This window comes from Rattus norvegicus, chromosome 6, assembly GCF_021556685.1.
Source record: "Rattus norvegicus strain SHRSP/BbbUtx chromosome 6, alternate assembly SHRSP_T2T, whole genome shotgun sequence".
Taxonomy (NCBI): domain Eukaryota; kingdom Metazoa; phylum Chordata; class Mammalia; order Rodentia; family Muridae; genus Rattus; species Rattus norvegicus.
The window spans coordinates 13,074,792-13,097,010 of NC_141539.1; the positions used below are offsets into that span (position 1 = coordinate 13,074,792).

The 22,219-nt window shown below is 45.2% G+C and overlaps 1 protein-coding gene across 3 annotated transcripts in view; it reads right to left on the reverse strand.

Annotated features, from left to right (window-relative positions):
- Msh2 (mutS homolog 2) overlaps positions 1 to 21,827 on the reverse strand; it is a 59,147-nt gene extending 37,320 nt beyond the window's left edge. The window contains exons 1-7 of one of the 3 annotated variants that reach the window (XR_015622171.1): positions 21,544 to 21,827; positions 17,568 to 17,722; positions 15,656 to 15,934; positions 14,500 to 14,646; positions 9,751 to 9,900; positions 9,074 to 9,207; positions 4,057 to 4,483 (exon numbers count right to left, since the gene is read on the reverse strand). Coding sequence is in view for 2 of the 3 variants with exons in the window: in XM_087554885.1 (XP_087411011.1) it covers positions 4,284 to 4,483; positions 9,074 to 9,207; positions 9,751 to 9,900; positions 14,500 to 14,646; positions 15,656 to 15,934; positions 17,568 to 17,722; positions 21,544 to 21,754 (1,276 nt within the window). In the remaining variant the exon portion in view is untranslated. The remainder of the gene's footprint in view (positions 1 to 4,056; positions 4,484 to 9,073; positions 9,208 to 9,750; positions 9,901 to 14,499; positions 14,647 to 15,655; positions 15,935 to 17,567; positions 17,723 to 21,543) is intronic. The other 2 variants (XM_087554885.1, NM_031058.2) reach the window with 2 other exon arrangements.
- Between the last annotated feature and the right edge of the window lie 392 nt (positions 21,828 to 22,219).

The window sequence follows — 22,219 nt, forward strand, 5'->3', positions numbered from 1 at the left end:
CTCTAAATTTATGGCAATCCTCCTGCCTCAGCATATCAAATTTGGGGATTACAGGTATCAGCACTATATACAACAGCAACTTCTCTTTCCTCGTAAGTGCACGGGTGCTTTGCCTGCATGTATGTCTGCATCACTTACATGCCTGGTACCCAAGGAAGCCAGAAAACAGCTTCAGAGCCCCTGGAGCTGGATTTACAAATGGCTATAAACCATGTGGTGCTCGGAATGAAACCCAGCTCCTCTGGAAGAGCAACCAGTGCTATCTTAAGTGCTGAGCCATCACTCAGCCCAAACAGCAATTCTCAGAGGCCTTCTCAGAGCACACCTAGTATCTATCACCTAGGCCTTCTTAGAGCACACCTAGTATCTATCACCTAGGCCGCAGCTCCCCCATTACACTGCTTACTAAGTATCTGAGATTTACTTATTCTCTTCGTGTCTTTCTCTTCCACCCTTCCATTCTCATGGAACTGCCACAAAACGAAGAGCCACACCTGCCACTGCCACTTAGTCCTGTGGAAGACGGGCCATTTGTTAAGAGGACGGTGTTAAAGGAAGAGAGCGCAGGAGAGGAAGCAAGCAACGTGGCCATCGACCCGGACACTTATGTTCACCCAATCAGGACCCTGGATTTCACAGACCACCCAAGGAATTGTGAACGTCTTAAATTAACCGAAATATGAAGTGTCAGGACTGGAAAGAAACAAACTGAAGACATCCCTGCTATAGAGTGGCAGAATACTGTGAAAACAGCTACACTAAGCAACTTAAGACTCAGTGTACTCTATCAAAAGCCCATCTGCATGGGGCCGGAGAGATGGCTCGGTGGTCAAGAGCACTGGTTGCTCTTCCAGAGGGCCGAGGTCCAATTCCTAGCACAGACAGGCATGCAAGCAAAACACTCATATGCATAAAATAATAACTTCAAAGTACCTGAGTGGATAAGTTGACCATGAAGTATGTCTGAATGAGTTATTTTAATCTGCTGGAAATTCGTTCAAGTGCAGAAGAGTTATTTTACATTGTACTCTGGCATTTTTGAGCTAGAAATAAAGGCCAATCTCATCTTGTCAATTCCCTATTTCTGGATGTGAGCGTGATCTGACTGGACAGGTATCACCCCACTCTATCACTCAGTGGGACCAACTAAAGCCATGCAGTCCCGTTCCCTCAGAAGGACAAATGCCTTGTCGAGGACTCTGTGTGGCTGCATTACCCAGTTAGAACCGCCAGCAAGTACCTATGTCTTACAGAGAAAAATGTAATCAATGCTAATGTACTTCCCATGCTGTGGCTGCCCCCTGCTGTCTGGAACACACCTTACTTTCAGTGTTTCTCTGGACTAAAAGCAAGCCTAGAATGAATCAAAGCCAAAAATGTCACAGGATGACAAATTACCTGTGATTTCTCAAAATAATGTGTGTTAATGTACTTTTTAAAGCATGGTTTTGCTCTCAAAAAATATTGTACTTGCTTTCTTTCTTTCTTTGTAGATTAGTCTGTTTTGGCTTTTTCGGTAAATTCAACACACTAAAAAACTGTGACGAACTCTTCAAAAGTAATGGGGATGGGAGGAAATCAGGAAAACAAAATACGAAACAAGACGTCTGCTTAAAGTCTATGAGCCCAGGCTACATGCGTTTGCTACAGCTGGCAACACAGGTAACTTAGCAACTGCCAGCTCACAGAGGATGAAGGGAAACGCAGGCTTTTAGAAACGGGAGCAGAGGGGGTTGGGGATTTAGCAAGCGCAAGGCCCTGGGTTTGGTCTACAGCTCCAAAAAAAAGAAAAAAGAAAAAAGAAAAAAAAAAAAAGAAATGAGAGCAGAGAGAGGATGATACAGACTGACACCAAAAAGGATTCAGACCAGAACTTGTGTTTTAGTTAGTTAGCTTTGCTTTTTGAGAAAGTGTCTCTCTAGGCAACACTGACTGTCTTAGAACTTCTATGTAAACCAGGCTGGCCTCAAACTCAGAGATCTGATGCCTCGTGACCAGATCCGGAGGTGACGGAAAGGGCAAACAAGAACATTTAAATGTGTAAGCCACAGAAAGAGATGATTTTAAGACAGAGGTCGCACAAGCTGGGCACACTGGTACACCGCCTGCATCTGAGCACTTCAGAGGCAGAGCCAGGCAGATCCTTATGGGCTTGAGACCGCCTTACTTATACAGAATTCCAGGCCACCCAGGGCTTCATACGACACTGACTCAATCAATCAGTGAGTAAATAAGAAAATAATAAGTAATTAAATCTGTATGGGCGACTTATCAGGAAACAAAAGGACACCTGCTCGCTGTACAAGGTGGGAGATACAGAAAACAGAAAAGTCCAAAACAGCTGCCATGGGGTGAGGGTCTGAGCCATGGTCTGGTAAGACTCACTCAAGTCCCCAGGCTTGGTGACGAGCCTGCACCTCTGAGCCATCTCACCGACAAGAGGAGAAATACTTCTGTAAGGCACTTTGAAAAAGTGAGAACACTTTAGTATCACCTTTTCCATGTGTGGTGTTTATCTGTACGCTCTGGTGTGTGTGGGTGCACATCCAAGTAAAGGCTGTCGTCAGGAAGGACTACTCTTCCCCACTGCAGTCTCTTGACGGAACTCTCTGTCTCTGTTTTAAAGATATATTTATTCTATATATGATGAGTACACTGTCGCTGTCTTCAGACACACCAGAAGAGGACATCAGATCCCACCTATTACAGATGGTTGTGAGCCACCATGTGGTTGCTAGGAATTGAACTCAGGACCTCTGGAAGAGCAGTCAGTGCTCTAAAAACTGCTGAGCCATCTCTCCAGCCCCCCAACCTCCAACCACCCCCCGCAAGGTCTCTTAATTGAAGCTAGAGCTCACTGATATGAGTCTTGCTAGCCAGGTTGGTGCAAGGACCCCGTCTCAACCTGGAACTATGAACATCCCCACCCAACATAAATAATACATGGGTTCTAGAGTTCCCAACTGCAGCCCCTGGGCCTGTGTACCAAGTGCTTAAAGTCTCTAGCCATTGGTTACCTTTTATAAAACAGTGCCTTAGGCCAACGAAATGGCTTACTGGGTAAGGGGCTTGCTGCCAAGCATGACTGTCTGATTTCGATTCCTGTGACCCACACATTGGAAGGAAAGAACTAACTCCCAAAAGCGGCTCTCCTGTTTCTGTACTCATTCTGGCAGATTACACAAAATAAATTATTGTCACAACAAAATTTAATTTGTATTCTGTCATCAAGAAGCTAAAGTTAAATTTGTCTGGAAAAAAAACCCAAAATTTCCCATATTACTGAAAGATCTATTTTGAGACACAGAACTCAACCCTCTTCAGTCACATAAGCACTCCACCGTCAAACCCCTAAGGGGTATGTTTTAATAGATTTAAGAGTTGTTGGGGTTGGGGATTTGGCTCAGTGGCACAGCGCTTGCCTTAGAAGCGCAAGGCCCTGGGTTCGGTCCCCAGCTCCGAAAAAAAAAAAAAAAGAACCAAAAAAAAAAAGAGTTGTTGATGTTTGGTTCAAACTGAAAATGCTTTACACGTTAGATATTTAATAACTATACAAATTGTATAAATTTACACTCGGTCCGAGGAAGCTGCAAGTAGGACACTGCAAAGATGGATGACTCAATGGCTAAGACACTTTCTCAGGACAAGTGCAACGACGTCCAATCTGCAGCACCCAGACAAAGACATGGCCCCTACTATAACCTCACCCTGAGGAGGGAGCAGCAGATCCAAGAAACATGATGAACGCACACGTCACTGGCCATCAGCAACTAGGAAAGCAAGCGTCTGAATAGGCGAGGTCTGAATAGGTGCTGCTCTGGGCACACGTACGCACAGGCACACACGCTCCATTTACAGGCGTGAAGCCCCACAGTGCCCATGCAGACACTTTGTCAAGGACATGACTTCACTCACATACACTCTATTAGATAACTATATGGACTGTGTACATCAGCACCTTTCTATGGAGACATGGTGTTGTGCAGTCTAGGCTGACCTTGAACTGCTGAAGGGCTCTAGCAGGGCCAGGCACAGGGAACATGGCAAACAAGGTGCTGGGTTAGATCACACTCCTAAGGCTGGCCCCGAGGTCTGGCCCCTTAGTAGAGCACTGTCTACGCCAGACTCAGTGTGAACCTATTAGAAAACGTAGCCGTCGTCACGGAGAAGGACTAAACCTAACTTCTGGAAGGACAGCACCTTCGATGCTTGGCATGGTAAGTAAAACAGAGGTGAGGAGAAAATAAAAAGGTGGGGACTAAGTAAAACAAAACTGCCGAAACCTTGGTATTTCTCCAGAGCCTGGATGACGTTGGGAAGCTGGTTCACACCCTGATACAGTCGGTAACAATCTTGTAAATTCGCTGCTTGTCTCTGAAATTTCTTGGCAAGCCGGTTAAGATCTGGAAATCGGCGAAGTAAATCCTCCTGTAGACTCTGCCTCAATTCTGAATCTTCAACAAAAGCTTCCACTAAATTTAATCTGGAGAAAAAAGTAAAGTAGAATTAGAGTGGTAAGAGCTCAAATAGGAAGGCCCTGGCCACTAAGCTTAACACCCTGAGTTCAGTTCCCAGGAGGTCCACACTGTAGGAGGGAGCTGATCCCCTCAAAGTGTCCTTGACTTCCACAGTGTGGCAACACCCCACAACACACACAAATCAGTATCCCGACTGCCTCAATTTCTTCGGGGCTGGAATTTCATTACATGTAGGCTTCACCATGGTTAGCTTAAAAAAAAAAACAGAAAAAAATTAACTTTAAAAAGTAAAGACCAGGGCTGGGGAGATGGCTCAGTGGTTAAGAGCACTGACTGTGGGGTTGGGGATTTAGCTCAGCGGTAGAGCGCTTGCCTAGCAAGCGCAAGGCCCTGGGTTCGGTCCCCAGCTCCAAAAAAAAGAAAAGAAAAAAAAAAAAAGAGCACTGACTGCTCTTCCAGAGGTCCTGAGGTCAATTCCTAGCAACCACATGGTGGCTCACAACCATCTGTAATGGGAACTGATGCCCTCTTCTGGTGTGTCTGAAGACAACTACAGTGTACTCACAAACATTAAATAAATAAATAAATAAATAAATAAATCTGAAGAAGAAGAAAAGGAGGAAGGAGATTGAAGAAGAGGAGGAGGAGCAGCAGCAACAACGTCAGGCAATGGAGGCAGATAGATCCCTTTAATCCCAGTATTCAGGAAACAGAGGCAGAGAAATCTCTGAGCTCAAGGCCAGCCTGGTTCATAGAGTGAGTTCCAGAATAGTCAGGGCTATACGGAGAAACTGTCTCAGAAAGAGAAAGAGAAAGGGGCAAAGGGGGGCCGGGGGGGGGGGGGGGAGGACACGGACGACCAGAGAACACCAAACACAGAGACAGATCCAACTGATCTTCTACAGAACTCTGGCACAAGAGGCAGGCACAGTAAGCCATGCTTGTAAGATAGCACCTGGGAGATGAGACAGGGGCAGGAAGAACAGGAGGTCCTTACGGCAGTCTATGCCTAACGAAATGGGTATGAGGCCAACCCGGGCCATGCAACACCCTGACTCGAAGCAAAATACGCAAAGCACTAGCACAAAGCAAATCACAATGCTCCCGTGTCTGGCCCAGGTATCCTGGAAAGCCTAGCAAATTGCTAGTTTCACAAGTCTATTCAGTAAACCACTTCAGAATAATTACAGTGTCAAGTTTATATCTCTAGATAACAGTCGTGTAAAAGGAAGACTTCTGTTTCCTTGACAATGCCACTTTAACATCCCAATTTTAGAACATTAACGGAGTATACCTATCAGTCATACTAAACTCAATTTCTCAGCTGCACAAAATTTGATACAGAATTAATTCACGATTGAACTGGAATGCAAGATAAATTTTTTTTTCTTTTTTTTTCGGAGCTGGGGACCGAACCCAGGGCCTTGTGCTTGCTAGGCAAGCGCTCTACCACTGAGCTAAATCCTCAACCGCTGCAAGATAAATTTTTAAGAGCCAGCTAATCCCTAAAATTCCAAAGGGCTCTTTGAAAATTAATCATAAGTATCTGGTATTTAAAAAGTTACTACATGGGGCTGGGGATTTAGCTCAGTGGTAGAGCGCTTACCTAGGAAGCGCAAGGCCCTGGGTTCGGTCCCCAGCTCCGAAAAAAAGAACCCAAAAAAAAAAAAAAAAAAAAAAAGTTACTACATTTACTTCTCTGTGTGTGTGTTTACAGATGTGTCACAGCACACACACGAAGGTCACAGGGCAAAGTCAAAGAGTTTTCTCCCTCTACCATGTGGTCCCTCAGATGAACTAGCTCATTAGGTTTGGAAGTAGCCATATTTAACCCCGAGCCTTTCACCAACCCGGCGTCTGGTTTTGATAACCTGCATGCTTGGGAGCTGGAGCGATGCCTCGGTGGTCGAGAGTTTGGACTCCCAGCACCCGGGCACCGGGTCACTGCTGCTGAGAACTAGTTCCAGGTACCCAACACCGTCTTCTGATGTTCCCAGGCTCCTGCACACACGTGATGTAACACACATACACTCAGATAAACCTGGATCAGCAGGTCACTCTTTAGTGACAGGACCCTGCAGGGGAAGACCAGGGCTGAGAACATAAAAGATATGCAAGTTGATAGCTCAGCGGTAAGAGCACCGACTGCTCTCCCAGAGGTCCTGAGTTCAAATCCCAGCAACCACATGGTGGCTCACAACCATCTGTAATGGGATCTGATGCCCTCTTCTGGTGTGTCTGAAGACAGCCACAGTGTGCTCACATACGTAAAATAAATACACCTTTAAAAAAAAAGGACAGTGTCATCAGACAGCAGCAGCACACCCCTTTAATCCCAGCACTCAGGAGGCAGAGGCAGCATCTGAGTTTGAGGCCAGCCTGGTCTACTGAATGAGTTCTAGGATGGCCAGCGCTGCAGAGAAACCCTGTCTTGAAACCCACAAGCCGGGGCTGGGGATTTAGCTCAGTGGTAGAGCGCTTGCCTAGGAAGCACAAGGCCCTGGGTTCGGTCCCCAGCTCCGAAAAAAAGAACCAGAAAAAAAAAAAAAAAAGAAACCCACAAGCCTCCAAAAAGCATGGCATCTCCTGATGTCATCAGGAGCTAATCAAGCAATGCTGTACAGAGGGAACATGGGACATCTCAAGTGCACAGAGGCCGAGACTGAAAACAATGGCCCTTTAGAGGGCAGCGAGTGCTTCTCAGAAGCCAAGGCAGAAGCTTCCTCTACGCCCCAGGCCATTACTGGCCTTGCCAGCATGTTCCTGGTTTTAGATAAAGAACTAGGTCCCTTCTCCATAACATCAGGGCTTCCAGGAAAGCCCTAACATCAGCCTGGTTCCCAATACAGACATGTATAAACAGACAGATGTTATTAAAAACAAACAGGGACAGGCTTGGCGCACACCTCTGGTCCCAGCGCTCGGAGACAAAGGCAACTGGGTCTCTGTCAGCCTGGTCTAAAGCCAGATCTCTTGTCTCAAGGAGAAGCAACTGAGCAAGGCCATGTGATGACGCCCACCTCTGCTCCCAGCTCTGAGGCAGAGGAATGAAGATATCTAAGGAATTTAAGGTCAGCCTGGTCTTACAAATCAAGTTCCATTCCCGCCATGGCTATATAGTGAGAACCTGTCTCAAAAAATCAACAGCGGGGTTGGGGATTTAGCTCAGTGGTAGAGCACTTGCCTAGCAACCGCAAGGCCCTGGGTTCGGTCCCCAGCTCCGAAAATAAGAAAAAAGAAAAAAAAAAAAATCAACAGCAATCTGTCATTTCTTTAAAACCAGTAAAGGATGGGGGCTGCAGAGATGGCTCAGCGGTTAAGAGCACTGACTGCTCTTCCAGAGGTCCTGAGTTCAAGTCCCAGCAACCACATGGTGGCTCACAACCATCTGTAAAGAGATCCGATGCCCTCTTCTGGTACATCTGAAGACAGCTACAGTGTACTTATATATAATAAATGAATAAATCTTTAAAAAACAGTAAAGGATGGAAGGTTGAACCAACAGTTAAAAGCACTTGGCTGTTCTTGCAGAAGAACCAGGTAAGGTTCCTACCACCCACATGGCAGCTCAAAAACCATCTGTAACTGCAGTCCAGGGGTCTGATGCGCACTTCTGACCTCCTCAGACACACACACACACACACACACACACACACACACACACACACACACAGGAAAACATTCATACACATAAAGTAGATAAACCTAAAAGAACAAGTCTTATCTTTAAAGTTGTTGGCCGGAAAGAAAGCTCCTCAGGTAAAAGCCTTAGGCCCTGACTCCAACACCCAGAACCCACAGTGAAGGGAAAGAACTAAAGCTCCCCACCCCCACCGCCCATGCTCCCCCAACAAGTAATAAATAAAAATAACTGTTAAAAACAAGGAAAATAAACTGGGCTAGGGACGGAGCTCAGCACAACATCCTGAACGAGTTTCCATCCTGAATGCTTCAGGCTCCAGATAAACTGGGGGAGGTGGCCCAGCACCTGGGCGGTGGAAGCAAAAGGATCACAAGTTCAAAGTTAGGCAAGAGAGGCTCAGAGGACAAAAGCCCTCGCTGAGAAACCTGTCTATTTGAGGAGTCTGACCCCAGAGCCTACATGAAGCTGGAGGAATGGATGCCACGAATTTATGGTAAACACGTATGTGCTCACGCTTCTGCCTGCCTGCCTGCCTGCTCGCTCGCTCTCTCTCTCTCTCTCTCTCTCTCTCTCTCTCTCTCTCTCTCACACACACACACACACACACACACACACACACACACACACACACACACACACACCACACACATAATAATTTGTTTTGGCCGGGGATTTAGCTCAGTGGTAGAGCGCTTGCCTAGGAAGCGCAAGGCCCTGGTTCGGTCCCCAGCTCCGAAAAAAAAAAAAAAAAAAAGAAAAAAAGAATAATTTGTTTTATTTTCTCATCCTCAAGTAATATCAAGTTCAGGATCAACCAGGACTCTAAAACAAAACTAAGCAAAAGTAAAATAAAAGGAGTGTGAAATTGTGTATGAGAATAAGTGGCACTGATTCCCACACACAGCGAGAACAAACCGCTCAGGGGCAGGGAAGCACACACTAAACGCTGTACCTCTCTTCAATCCTGTTTTTATCCATGAGCGGCTGTTTGATCCACTGGCTAACCAGCCTTTGTCCTTGAGCAGTTTTGCATTTATTCAATAATGCAGCCAGAGACTGAGAGCCTGTGGTGTCTTCAACAGAACCCTAGAACACAAAAGTAAATACGTACGTACGTACATACATACATACATACATACAAACAATAAAAACAGTCATCAGCAAAGACTAATATGCCATGAAATACAATTTGGGCAAAAAGAATGAATATTATTCTCCAAATATAAACTGAGAACTGTTCACAAAAATTTCAAGTGAAAACCAAATTTCAGCCTGTTAATCTGTATTACAGACACACTTTGCCCTCAACTAAACTCATAATTCTGTCTTTTTTCTCATCCTCACCCATCTTCCCTCCCCTCCCCTCCCCCTCGCCCGGCCCCAGTTACTGCAATTTTAAACCCAACTCAAAGCAGAACTTTAAAGCACTACTATGATAACACGAAATTAGTCAAAAACTAGGACGAGGTGACATGCATCACTTGAAGTTAGAAAAATGAAAGTTAAAAACAACTTATCCTAACTACAATAATGTTATAAAGTAAAGATCCCTTAAATAAGTCATTGTTTGCAAAAGAAAAAATATTTTTAATATGATTCAGCATTTTTAACCCATGTTGTGCTTTTTACCTGGAAAAGGTTGAGGGCTCTAACTGCCGCCATGTCTAACTTCATGTACTGGCTGAAGTCAAAAGTCGCCAGTTCAAACTGCCCAAAATTCGAATCATCTGATAAGAGTTCTAGGAACTTGATCACTGCAGACAACGATGAAACTGCAACCTAGAAGTAGAAATGAATGAACAGGTTCCTCCAGCATCAAGACTAGGCACTAGAAATGCAAGCACAATGTAATGAACAGGTTCCTCCAGCATCAAGACTAGGCGCTAGAAATGCAAGCACAATGTAATGAACAGGTTCCTCCAGCATCAAGACTAGGTGCTAGAAATGCAAACACAAGGAAAAGCCCAGCTGGGCATGGAGGCATGTGCCTGGAATTCGAGTGTGAGTGCAAGACCAACAGAGGCAAATCGAGAGTGCGGCCAGCCTGGAACGCACAGCAGTCTACATAGTGTACAATGCCCAGTGCAACCTGTCTCTCGTGTGTGTCTCTCGTACTGGTGAGACAGCTCGGTAGCCAAAGCACCTGCTCCCTGAGCCTCATGACTTCATACCCCTAAACCCACAGAGGGCAAAAAGGGCTCCCCAAAGTGTCCTGGCCTCATGCACATGGAGCCCCTGGGACCTCATATGTAGGCTGGAGTAACTTCATGACAACACACACACACTCACATGATAATTAATATATACATATACGTGTATAATCAAAGTGAAACCCACCACACGTGGCAGTACAAGCCTTTATTTCCAGCAATTAAGAGGCAAAGGCATGAGGGATCTGTGAGTTCAAAGCCAGCCTAGACTACAGTATGGGTTCCAGGCCAGACAGGAACAGTCATATCCTGTCTCAAAAAGATAGAAAAACCCAGTTGCTTAGAAGTGGGAGACAGAGGGAAGATGGTTTACATCTCAGTAGACAAGTATTGAAAGCTGGAATCTGTCCCCATGGAGACTGTCTTTTGGGTTTTGAGACGGGGCTTCTCTGTGTAACCCTGGCTATCCTGGAACTCATTGATGTAGACAAGGCTGGCCTTGAACTCACAGAGATCTGCCTCCCAGCATGAGTCATCACTACCCAGACTGTCTTCTCTAAGAGATGTCTCCTGGGAAATAGTAGAATTGTGGCTGTTATTCCTTCCCCTTCCTTTCCTTTTCTTTTCAAAACTCGGCTTCAGCAAGATATGAAAGAAAGAGGAGGCTATGAGAGCTCATCTGATTCCAGCCATGATGCAAGAGGTCACCAGGAACTCTCCACAAAGACCAGGTCTGATCTACCAGCTCCCACGGCTGGGGGATGAGGACAGTCCATGCTGGTCTGACATGCTGACAGACATGCACACACATAGAAGGAAACCACCAAGACGTGACAAGATGACAGGGTCTGTCTGAACAAGGACTGCTGTGTACAAAACTTGATCCTTCGACTTTAGATAAGTAAGCTCCAAATCTCTGGTCTGGAAGAAATAAAGGTCATATACTCAGTCCTGCTAAAGTCTTTTAACAACTTCTTTTTTTTTCTTTTTGGATTTTGGAGACAGGGTTTCTCTGTGTACAACCCTGGCTGTACTGAGATGTGTTCTGTAGTCCTGACTGGACTCCAACTCCAGAGATCAGCCTACCTATGCCTCCCAAGTACTGGTCTTAAAGGTGTGTGCCACCGCCACTGCCACTGCCACCGCCACCACCACCACCACCACCACTGGCTGCCCTTTTTTTTTTTTTTGGTTCTTTTTTTCGGAGCTGGGGACCAAACCCAGGGCCTTGCACTTCCTAGGCAAGCGCTTTACCACTGAGCTAAATCCCCAATCCCCTGGCTGCCCTTTTTATACCTCCTAAAATACTGCTCATTGGTATTTACTTTCATTTATAAATAAACCACAGCACATTTATTTCAATGGTATACATGAACAAGTAGAAAACCTGTCTCCAAATACAAAATAGAAAAAAAAAGACCAAAAAATCATCCTATACTTCTTTTATATATACAAACAAACAAACAAACAAACAAACAAACTCATCTACACTGTCAGAAGCCAGAACCAGAATCCTGCTGTGGTGCAGATGAAGACAGAAAGAAAATCTCAAAGTGGATCTCTGAGTTTGAAGCCAGCCTGGTCTACAGAGTTCCAGGACAACCAGAGCTACACAGCAAAACCCTGCCTCAAATAATACATGATCTATATTCTACATTATTCATATAAAATAATAAAAATTAAAACAGTAAGAAGTTCAAAACATCAAACAATAGTAAACACTGATTTAATATATACTTAAGAACCAAGATGTTTTAGTGTCTTATAGTCAGTAAAGAAGTGTTCTTGCTTTAGCACACGGCTGATGACTAAGTCAAGGGAACTCTCAGTGTAGGACAACTCTCAGTTGTCTTCCGACCTCCACTCTGTCAGCAATTACACACACAAAGTAATAATATATAAAATCTGTTTGACAAGCAGACATGGTGGCCTATACAAACCCAGGACTCAGGATAGGAAGGCAAGATCAAAAGTTCATGGTCTACAGCACCAACTCAAGGCCAGCCTGGGCTACATGAAACCCTGTTTCAGATAATGCTGGTTCATTTTAACAGACCTACTTTTTCCTAAATAGTAACTACATTCTAATTGCCTATGTCAAACTTATTAACATGTAAGACTGTCCACATGATCTCCCAGTACATCACCAGGAAGGAGGCAGGCATCAACATTCTTTGTTTTGGTTATGAGACACACTCTGTGGCCCAGGCTTGTTCTTACTAGTAATTCTCCTGCCCCAGCTTGCTCAGTAAGTACTTGGACTACCGAAGTAAGCCACCATATCTAGCCATAAGAACTTATTAACTGACAAGCAAGGGGGCACATGCTTTTGATCCCAGAACTCGGGAGACAGGTAATCTCTGTATGTTTAAGGCCAGCCTGGGTTATACAGTGTGTTCCTGGCCAGCAGAGTTATAGAATAAAACCTTGTCTCAAAAAATAAAAATAAATAAATAGCCAGATCTCTACCAGCTTATTTATTTACAATGTCCTTACCCCATTTTTATTTGCCTTTCTGAGGTGGTTTCATTTAGCCAAAGATGTCTTCCAACTCAACATACATTTGAGACTGCCTCATCTCCTGCCCACGCTATTCTGTTCTCATTTAAAAAAAAAAAAAAAAAAGTAAGAGCACCAGTGGAAGGGGAAGCCCTGGGTCCTGCTAAGACTGAACCCCCAGTAAACTAGATTGTTGGGGGGAGGGCGGCAATGGGGGGAGGATGGGGAGGGGAGCACCCATAAAGAAGGGGAGGAGGGAGGGGGATGTTTGCCCGGAAACCGGGAAAGGGAATAACACTCGAAATGTATATAAGAAATACTCAAGTTAATAAAAAAAAAAAAAAAAAAAAAGTAGGAGCTGGAGAGATGGCTCAGGGGTTAAGAGCACTGACTGCTCTTCCAGAGGTCCTGAGTTCAAATCCCAGCAACCACATGGTGGCTCACAACCATCTGTAACGGGATCCGATGCCCTCTTCTGGTGCGTCTGAAGACAGCTGCAGTGTATTCATATATAATAAATAAATAAATCTTTAAAAAAAAAAAAAAAAGGTAGGGGCTGGAGAGATGACTCAGCAGTTAAGGACACTGGCTGCTCTTCCAGAGGTCCTGGGTCCTGAGTTCAATTCCCAGCACCCACATGGTGGCTCACAACCATCTGTAAGGAGATCTGATGCCCTCTTCTGGTGTGTCTGAAGACAGCTACAGTGTACTCATATACATCAAATAAATCTTTTTTTAAGAAGGTAAACATACTTTCAGTTTTAGTACTTGCTAACCTCCAATAACAATCCTTCAATTCAGTCATATTTATACTTATTTAACAAAACATTAAATTCTCTCTCAAAAACATTATTGCACAGCAAAGTTGGGACAAGCAAGACTATGCTATGTTCCCTACGTAACTGACACTAATCGAGTTCTTTCAAGATGACTTTTTTCCTCCTCTTTGTAGAAACATGGTCTCAATGACCCAGGCTAGCCTCAAGTTTGCAACATTTACAAGGATGATCTTGAACTTCTGATCCAATTTCCAAAGCCAGAATTTCAGGCTTACATATCAAGCTCATGTGTAAATATTAAACCCCTTCCACATATACTCTACAGATATGAACCACAAAAGTAGACTATAGGGGTGGAGAAATAGTCAGCCTGCACTGCTCTTCCAGAGAATCCAAGTTCGTTCTCAGCGCCTACATATAAGATGGCTTACATCCATCTATAACTCCAGCCCTAGGGGAGTCCCACGTTCTCTGTCTACTGAGGGCAGCATACTTCCCCTACACATACATAAATTAAAATATCAGTAAGTATTTAAATATAAGGCTATAAGGTTATGTTTAAAATTTCCTAGTCACAGTCATTTTCTTGATTTTTTTTCCCCACAAACTTTATTGTATATAAAATAGTATCACAGATGCAGCTCAGATTTCAAAATGAGTATGACATAGGTATGGGCCGGTGAGATGGTTCGGCAGGAGAAGCCCCTCCCGCCAGACCTGACCGTGACCCCAGAGTTCACATGGTAATAGTAGAAAACCTCTCTGTAAGAGTTATTCCCTGACTTACACACACACACACACACACACACACACACACGCTGTGGTATGCGCTCATCCATGTACACGAGCACGGGCACGCACACAGAACAAATAAATGCAAGTTTACAGTGACTGAATTAGCTTTAAAACCACCGCTGCTGTGATTTAAGCACACACTTGTGACCACAGACCTGATTCTCCATCTCTGGTAAGACAGCGCTGTTCATCTGCTCTCCTTTTCTGCCTTTCAGTAACCGGTTGAGATCCTGGTAGATGTCTTTTGTGGAAAAGTCGATTCTCTTTCTTTCTGTGATCAGAATCCCTCCTCTCTGTATAACCTGTTCATAGGAAAGATTTCAAGTTACTTTGACAAAATCAATGAGCAAAGGAAATGTCTGACATCAGAGAGCCTAAAAGGACAACAGCCTAGAGGGTTATTATAGGCACCAAATTTTGTTCACTGTCCAAGTTCTTAGAACAACCTCTAAATCTAAGAACTAACTCGGGAGGGAAAGCTAAGTGGGTCTCACATCTTGAGTTCAAGGTCAGCCTGGTCTTCGCAATTCCCGAGCGCCAGGCAAGCCAGAGATACACAGTGAGACCCTGCCATTCAGTTAAACAAGTGTGAACACTGAATTCAACTTTAAAGTTATGACAAAATAAAAGTTTCAAAAAGAGTTTCTTGCTTGGTGTGATTTTAAACCCTAGCAGCTAAGAAGCTGAAACAGAACATTAGAAGCCTCCTTGAATGCCATATTGAAACCCTTTTGTATTTTGTTGGGCACCTGATCTTGGACAACAGTGTGCTGATCAGGTACTGTACTGCTGAGCTCTACCAACCCAAACCTAGAATTCTTCAAGTTTCTAGGTTTGTTGAGTCATGGTCTTACTTGACAGCCCAGGTTGGCTTAGAACTCAGAGCCATCCTGCCACAGCAGCCTGAGTTCTAGGATTACTTGAGCGCTACCACAGATATTTAGCCTTTAAAACACTATTTGTATATATGTCTGCATGACAGACAGAAGAGAGCATCAGATCCCCCAATGTGGCTGCTGGGAATTGAACTCAGGACCTCTGGAAGAGCAGCCAGTGCTCTTACTAATGAGCCATCTCTTCCCGTAGAACAAGTCTTATATAAACACTTGTCAGGATGACTTAAGAATGCCAAGTGTCTTCCAAAGTTAGAAATCAAGATTGTCCTCAATTAGGATTAAAACTGTTTCCCCACAAATGAGAAGCAAGAGCCACAGCTCAGCGGCAGAGCACTTGCCCAGCTCTCGAGAGGTTCGGATCAACACAGGGAAGGGGATTTTTAATTAAAGATGTTCCTGGACTGAACTCCCTCACCTGCCTCAGTTTCCCCATGTCTCCAGCAGTCTCTCCGCCTGGTAAAATGCATTCCTTTGGTCCAATCTGAATCAGAAGAGCCTCGAGATTGGAGAACTGATCGTTGTCAGGGAACTCACACAATCCTAGCTTTCTCTGGGTGGAATCCACATACCCAACTCCAACCTGTCTCTGACCATCAACCGTAGACAGTTTAATACCCATAATGCCAATGGAAGTGGACATGTCATTGTTACCAAACAGGATGTCTTCAAACTGAGAAAGATTGCCAGGAGAAGCCTAAGCAAAAACAAAAACAGTTTTTAAGAAACACTGAACACATTTAAACTTTCCAAGTGAACACTTATCCAAACTTGACCAATTTTGTATTTTCCTACAGAAAAATGCCAGTCAGTATATTTTCAATTATTATTACATGTGCTATAAAAACCTCTCTTCCTTTCGCAGTGACCGATTTCTACAGAGACAGGAAAGCTTCCCTGGAAGCTTGGCCAGACAGAATGATACTGTGCTCCTGTAGCTTCCTGAGCGATAGGACTGCAGGCACACATCACCATGCCTGGCTATGGCTGCTTTTGTAACACTTATGCACATCTAAGGGTCGTTCTGCCACCTTTAATCCCAGCACTCGGGAGGCAGAGGGAGGCAGGTCTCTGTGAGTTTAAGGCCAGCCTGGTCCACAGAATGAGTTCCAGGACAGTCAGGACCATACAGAGAAACTATTCTACCAAACTGATTGACAAGCCTCCCAGCACAGGAGAGACTGAGACAGAATGACAGAGTCCAGTCAAGGCCAGCCCAGGCCACAGGAAGACACTATGTCCAACACCAAAGCATCCTCCAGGCTTGTGACTCTACACTCATTAAAGATGTGGACTGAGAAATGTGCACAGTCACAAACTTATAAAGGCGACATTAGGGACAAGAGAACCTGTCTGGTGGGGCTGGAGAGATAGCACTATGGTTCAGAGCACTGACTGCTCTTCCAGAGGTGCTGAGTTCAATTCCCAGCAACCACATGGTGGCTCACAACCATCTGTAATGGAATCTGATGCCCTCTTCTGGTGCATCTGAAGACAGTTACAGTGTACTCACATAAAATAAATTAATTAAAAAAGAGAGAGCGAGAGATAGAAAAGTCAAAGGCAGGTTGGCAGGGCATGTCTGTAACCACACCAGCGCTGGAGAAGCGAGGCAGGATGATGGATGACACCAGACTGAGCTTGTTCTAAGAAAATTTAAAAAAAAGACTCCTTTAATCCCTCAACTTGGGAAGCTGAGTTAGGCATTTTTCTTTGTTTTCATTGTTTGCTTTTGGCTTTCAAAAACAGGGTTTCTCTGCTGGGATCAAAGGCGTGCACACTTGCACATCAAGACAGCCATTATCCAAGGACTGCAATAACCCTAGGCTGCCCTGAACTGAGGACACAGTGAGACCTTGGAGGCTGGAAAGACATCGCAGAGATCAAGGACACCGGGTACTCTCCTAGAACTAGCTCACGATTCTAACTCCAATCCCAGGGATCCAAGGCCTCTCCTCTGGCCTCCTCTTTCAGCAACAGACAGGAAAGTGGTGCACACACAGACGTGCAGACCTAATACACATAAAAATAAGTAATTTTTTAATTAAAAAAATGAATAAAACCAATCTTTTTAATGATAATATTTATGTCCAGGTTATCATCCCGGTTACTTTTTATTTTAGAAACAGCGAGAGACAAGGATCAGTGTGTTCAGAGACATTATATAAAGTCTACTGAATTTCTAAATTGTGATTAAACTGTAACTTTTAAAAACCCAGCACTATATCAAAATTTCTCAAAGCATTTTTGCTATCACAGCCTAGTTTATATAGTAAAACATGCACTGAATTTAATTTTCTAAAACAAACATTCAAAAGAAAGAAAATTACCTTATATGCCAAATACCAGTCGTTCTCCTTAGATGCCTTATTTCCAGCTTTATTCTTATAAACTTCAACTCTATAGTGACGAACCAGAAGAAGATCTTTCACGAAAGACTCAAAATTCATCTTACTCAGCACAACAGTCTGCAGGGTCTTTGCCCCTAGAATAAACAACAAGTAAACGAAGCTAAATGTTACAGATGAGGGTTTGAGGTAACGCATGTCTGAGCACCTCCCAAGTGAGCCCAACCCCGTGTCCCCCAAGCAAGCCAACCTTTCAGCAAACTGCTCAACGAACAAACACTGTGCATGTACAAGGAAGCATATCCGGCGCAGCTCTGGCCTTTGGAAGTCTGAGGCAGGGGGATAACCAGATCAGGAGTTGGAGGGCAGCCTGGACTACACAGCAAGATACAGTCTCAAAACAACTAAGCACAAGGTTATCAAGGTCTCCGTGAGTTAATGCTTGCTGACCTGAGTTCAAGGCTCCCGTAGAGGGAAAGACCTGACTCCTGCATGCCGATTGCATTGTGTTCCCCAGATATATAACACCCAAAGGAGATGAATAAAAATAAATTAATTCACTAGATGGGTGTGGAGGCCCTCCACAGGCAGAGGCAGGGGGACCTCTGTTCTAGAACAGCCAGGGATGTTACAAAGAGAAACTGTCTCAGAAAAAAACAAAAAGCAAATGCCTTCGCTGGGCGGTGCTCTGCTTTAATCCCAGCACTCAGGAGGCAGAGCCAGTCGAATGTCTGAGTTCAAGGCCAGCCTGGTCTACAGATTGAGTCCCAGGATAGTCAGGGCTACTCAGAGAAATCCTGTCTCAAAAAAACAAAAGCAAGGGGCTGGAGAGATGGCCCAGTGGTTAAGAACACTGGCTGCTCTTACAGAGGTCCTGAGCTCAATTCCCAGCACCCACAGGGTGGCTGCTCACAACCATCTGTAGCTCTGGTCTCAGGGGATCAAATGCCCTCTTCTGGCCTCTGTGGGCACCAGGCACATACACGATACACACACATACATACATGCAGACAAAACACCCATACACACGCTTTTTTTAAAAAAAATTTGAACTGTCTCATCCATATCTCAAGTAGGAGTGATTCTGCTCCTCTTGGGAGCCTATAACTGGGGAGACACATAAGTGGTCACAAGGGGACAACGCACTTTGGAATCTAGTGGACAAGAGAAGGCAGGGGGAGCTGTTAACATGATCACAACAGAACTGCTTCTCACGATAAACGAATCATTTATTCTTCAAAATGTAAATGAGACCCTGTCTTAGAGGAAACTAAGTCATTCCAGCTGCAAGGAAGCCAATGCTCTCTTCTAGATTCGTAAGCATGGTGCACAGTGAAGCATGCACACTGGATAGCCATAACAAAGTAAAATAACTTTCTACACACAAACGCACGCACACACAAACACACACACAAATGCACGCGCACACACGCATACACACACATGCACATACACACACTCACACACATATGCACACACATGCACACAAATAAAATTACCACACCATCCACGGGAATAAAACTCAATTTTCCCAGCACCCATATGGCTACTCACAACTATTTTTACCTCTAATACTGAGGGGCTCTGAGGCTCTCTTCTCTTCTGGTCTCCTCTGGCACCAGGCATACACAGGATGCAGACAGACACGCAGACCAAACACATACATATAAAACTCAGTATGTAAATGTCTACGAGGCTAGTCTGAGGGAGAATGCCCTAACACTGGGAAGACAGAGAGGCAGGTGGATCTCTGTGAGTCATGTTAAGTTCCAAGCCAGCCAAGGCTACACACTAAGACACTGTCTGAAAAGCAAAAGATAAAATAAAATAAAAATGCATCAGCTCTCAATTTAGAAACTAAAATGTAGTCTTATTTGGCAAATATATTGTGGTGAGGGAAGATGGTCTGGCCTAATTCTGGGACAGCGGCTAAACCAACACACAGCATGTACCAGAACCATCTGGTCAGGACAGAACTGCTGAGGCTGCATTAAAGTTCATCACTTCACCATGGAGACCACATCCGGAAAAAGTTCACTGGTTATCCTCTGAGAAGCCATTGCTCTAGAAGGCAGAGTAATTAAGTGTGACACACTGAGAGGCAGTGCACACTTGATGACTAGCGTCTAAAGGCCTTGTCTGTGTATACTCTAAGTTCCTGAAGAACCAACAGGATAAAGAGAACAGGATTTTTCTGCTGTGAAACAACTGATCAGAATTGAAACCTACCCATGCTCCACAGAAGGAATATACTCACGTTTGTACAAGGTTCCTGAGAATGACATATAGCCCCTATGGGCATTCAACCGTGCCAGATGGTGGGACATAAAAGGACTTGTAATGTGATAATGCATTCCAGGATCTGAACCTGGGAAGCTGAGGCAGGAGGCTCTCCCTGATCACAGGGCCTTAGAAGAACAGATCATTTATTACATGAGCACAATCAAGCGGGTAAAATGTCAGTAAAGGGATACCAGAGGCCAGCTCCAGAGAACTATGAAAAAAATCAACAAAATTCTACCCAAGCCCATGGCATGGGATCCAGAAAGCTGCAAAGCACTTACTGTTCACTACACTGGTGGGAAGGATGGGTACGAATGCAAACAAACGTGTAGGTTCCTGTGTAAAGCTCAACTGCACACTCGAGGTGGTGAAAGCTTGGAGTCCCAGGAGGTAGTGTGAGGCTCTAAGACAATGTAGGTAAACCTGAGTTCCCAGTGGGCCAAGGCTAAACAGAGACCTCGTCTCAAAAAAAAAAAAACAAAAAACAAAAAAAAAAAAAAAAAACAAGCCAATATGAATTCCACCAACAAAGAGCTAAATGAAATGTGGGAAATCCATACAATTATTTAGCAACAAAGGGAATGAAATGCTGAGCACAGATAAGCCTTGAAACAAAGAACAAATATGACTTCATTTACATGTCACATCCCAAAATATCTAGAGAAGAAACATAACCTAGTGGCAAGGGCTGGGAAGACTGTGAGGTAAGAATAATAATGGACACATACTTTCATGTGAGTGCCTGCCTGTCTTTCTCACTCTTTACTCAAGGTGAGGAACAACTGTCGAACAAAACCAAATACTACAGGATGTGGAGGCAGCAGACGATCACCTCGCATAGGGAGAAACAGGTAACCCTATCCCTTGTCTGTAACATCCCATTTGCACGTAACGGCATAAGAATTACAACTCACAGCTCCAAAGTACGATAGAATGGGCATTCATTGTATTTGAAAGAAAAAGCAATGGGGGATGGGTTTATTATGGTGGTCAAATTAATCTACCTAGGCCACAAATGAGGTCTGAAGCCTTTTAGGGAGAGATGATGCTGGGTGAGTAGAACCAAGTGGCAGGGGAAAAAAAAAAAAAAAAAACGAATGCTGAGCACGGCTTTCCAACTAGCTCAACCGCAGTCAGTTGCATTAGGGGGCTGCAACTGAAATCCGGGCAGTACAGCTCCAGGACAGATCCCAGGTCCTGCCCACTTGGCGATACTGCCCTTCCACAATGGTCCATCACTGGTTCTCAAGCGGAACGGCGTAAAAACAAAAACAAACCTTATATTGGCAAATGAGGGTGCCCTAAAGGAATCTCCCAACGCACCCTCCACTCCTCACTCCTAGGCTGCGGGCTGTTATAGATTTGGAGCTAGGCATGGTGGCAATGACTTTAATCCTATCAAGAAGCTGAAACTTGAGGATCAGACGTTCGAGGACAGCCTGGAGTGGGCGGCGAATTGTCGAGAGCTCTACGGTGCACACACAAGCATAGCCCGCTGTGCGGAGGCGAACCAAAACAATATGCTAAACACATAGCCCCAGGAGGCACCTCTCCTGCACAGGGGAGCAGGGCCGCTGCTCCACCGCTGACGCGCCCAAGTTTCCTGCCCCGGCGCGGCAAAGCTGCCCGCCGCGCTCGGGCCCCTAGCCGGTCCCGCTCCCGCGGCTGCCCTCACCTGCCGGCCCCATGTACTTGATCACGCCTTGGGTCTTGAACACCTCGCGGGCCGCCAGCAGCGCGTCCTCGCCGTGCGCGGTGTAAAAGTCGCCGCGGTCGAAGAGGCGCACCGTGGTGCTCGGCTTCTCCGGCATGCCCTCAAAGAAGCGTACGAAGCCCACCTCGGCCGCGCCCTCCAACTGCAGCGTCTCCTTAGGCTGCACCGCCATTTCCGAAACGCGCCACACAACCCAAGAGAGTACAGCCGGACCCTGCGCTCGCCGGGTCGTTTCCCGCCTCCCCAACCTCGCCCCTAAACCGCGTCCGGCCTCGGTGGGCTCGCCCAATCAGCATGCAGCGCTGCTCCTTGGTGGGTGGGAGTCTACCGCAATAGCCAATCATAACCGAGCAAGGCCCCAGCTTCCCGCGAACTCTAGCACCCTAGCTACTGCGCATGCGTTTGACTTGCCTGCACGCTTGCACGCTGACCTGCAGATGCGCAACCCCTTCAGAGGCTACGCTTTCAGGTCCGCACTCCCGAGAGTCAGGTGGGTGGGTAGCTAGGATAGGCGGGGTCAGCTAGGAATTAGTTTCTCAACTGACCGAAACCTAAAAGTGAAATCACAAAGAACTTGTAAACAAAGAACTATTCTTTTTCCTCCACCCAGCCTTGAGTGCGTGACATACGTTTGTAG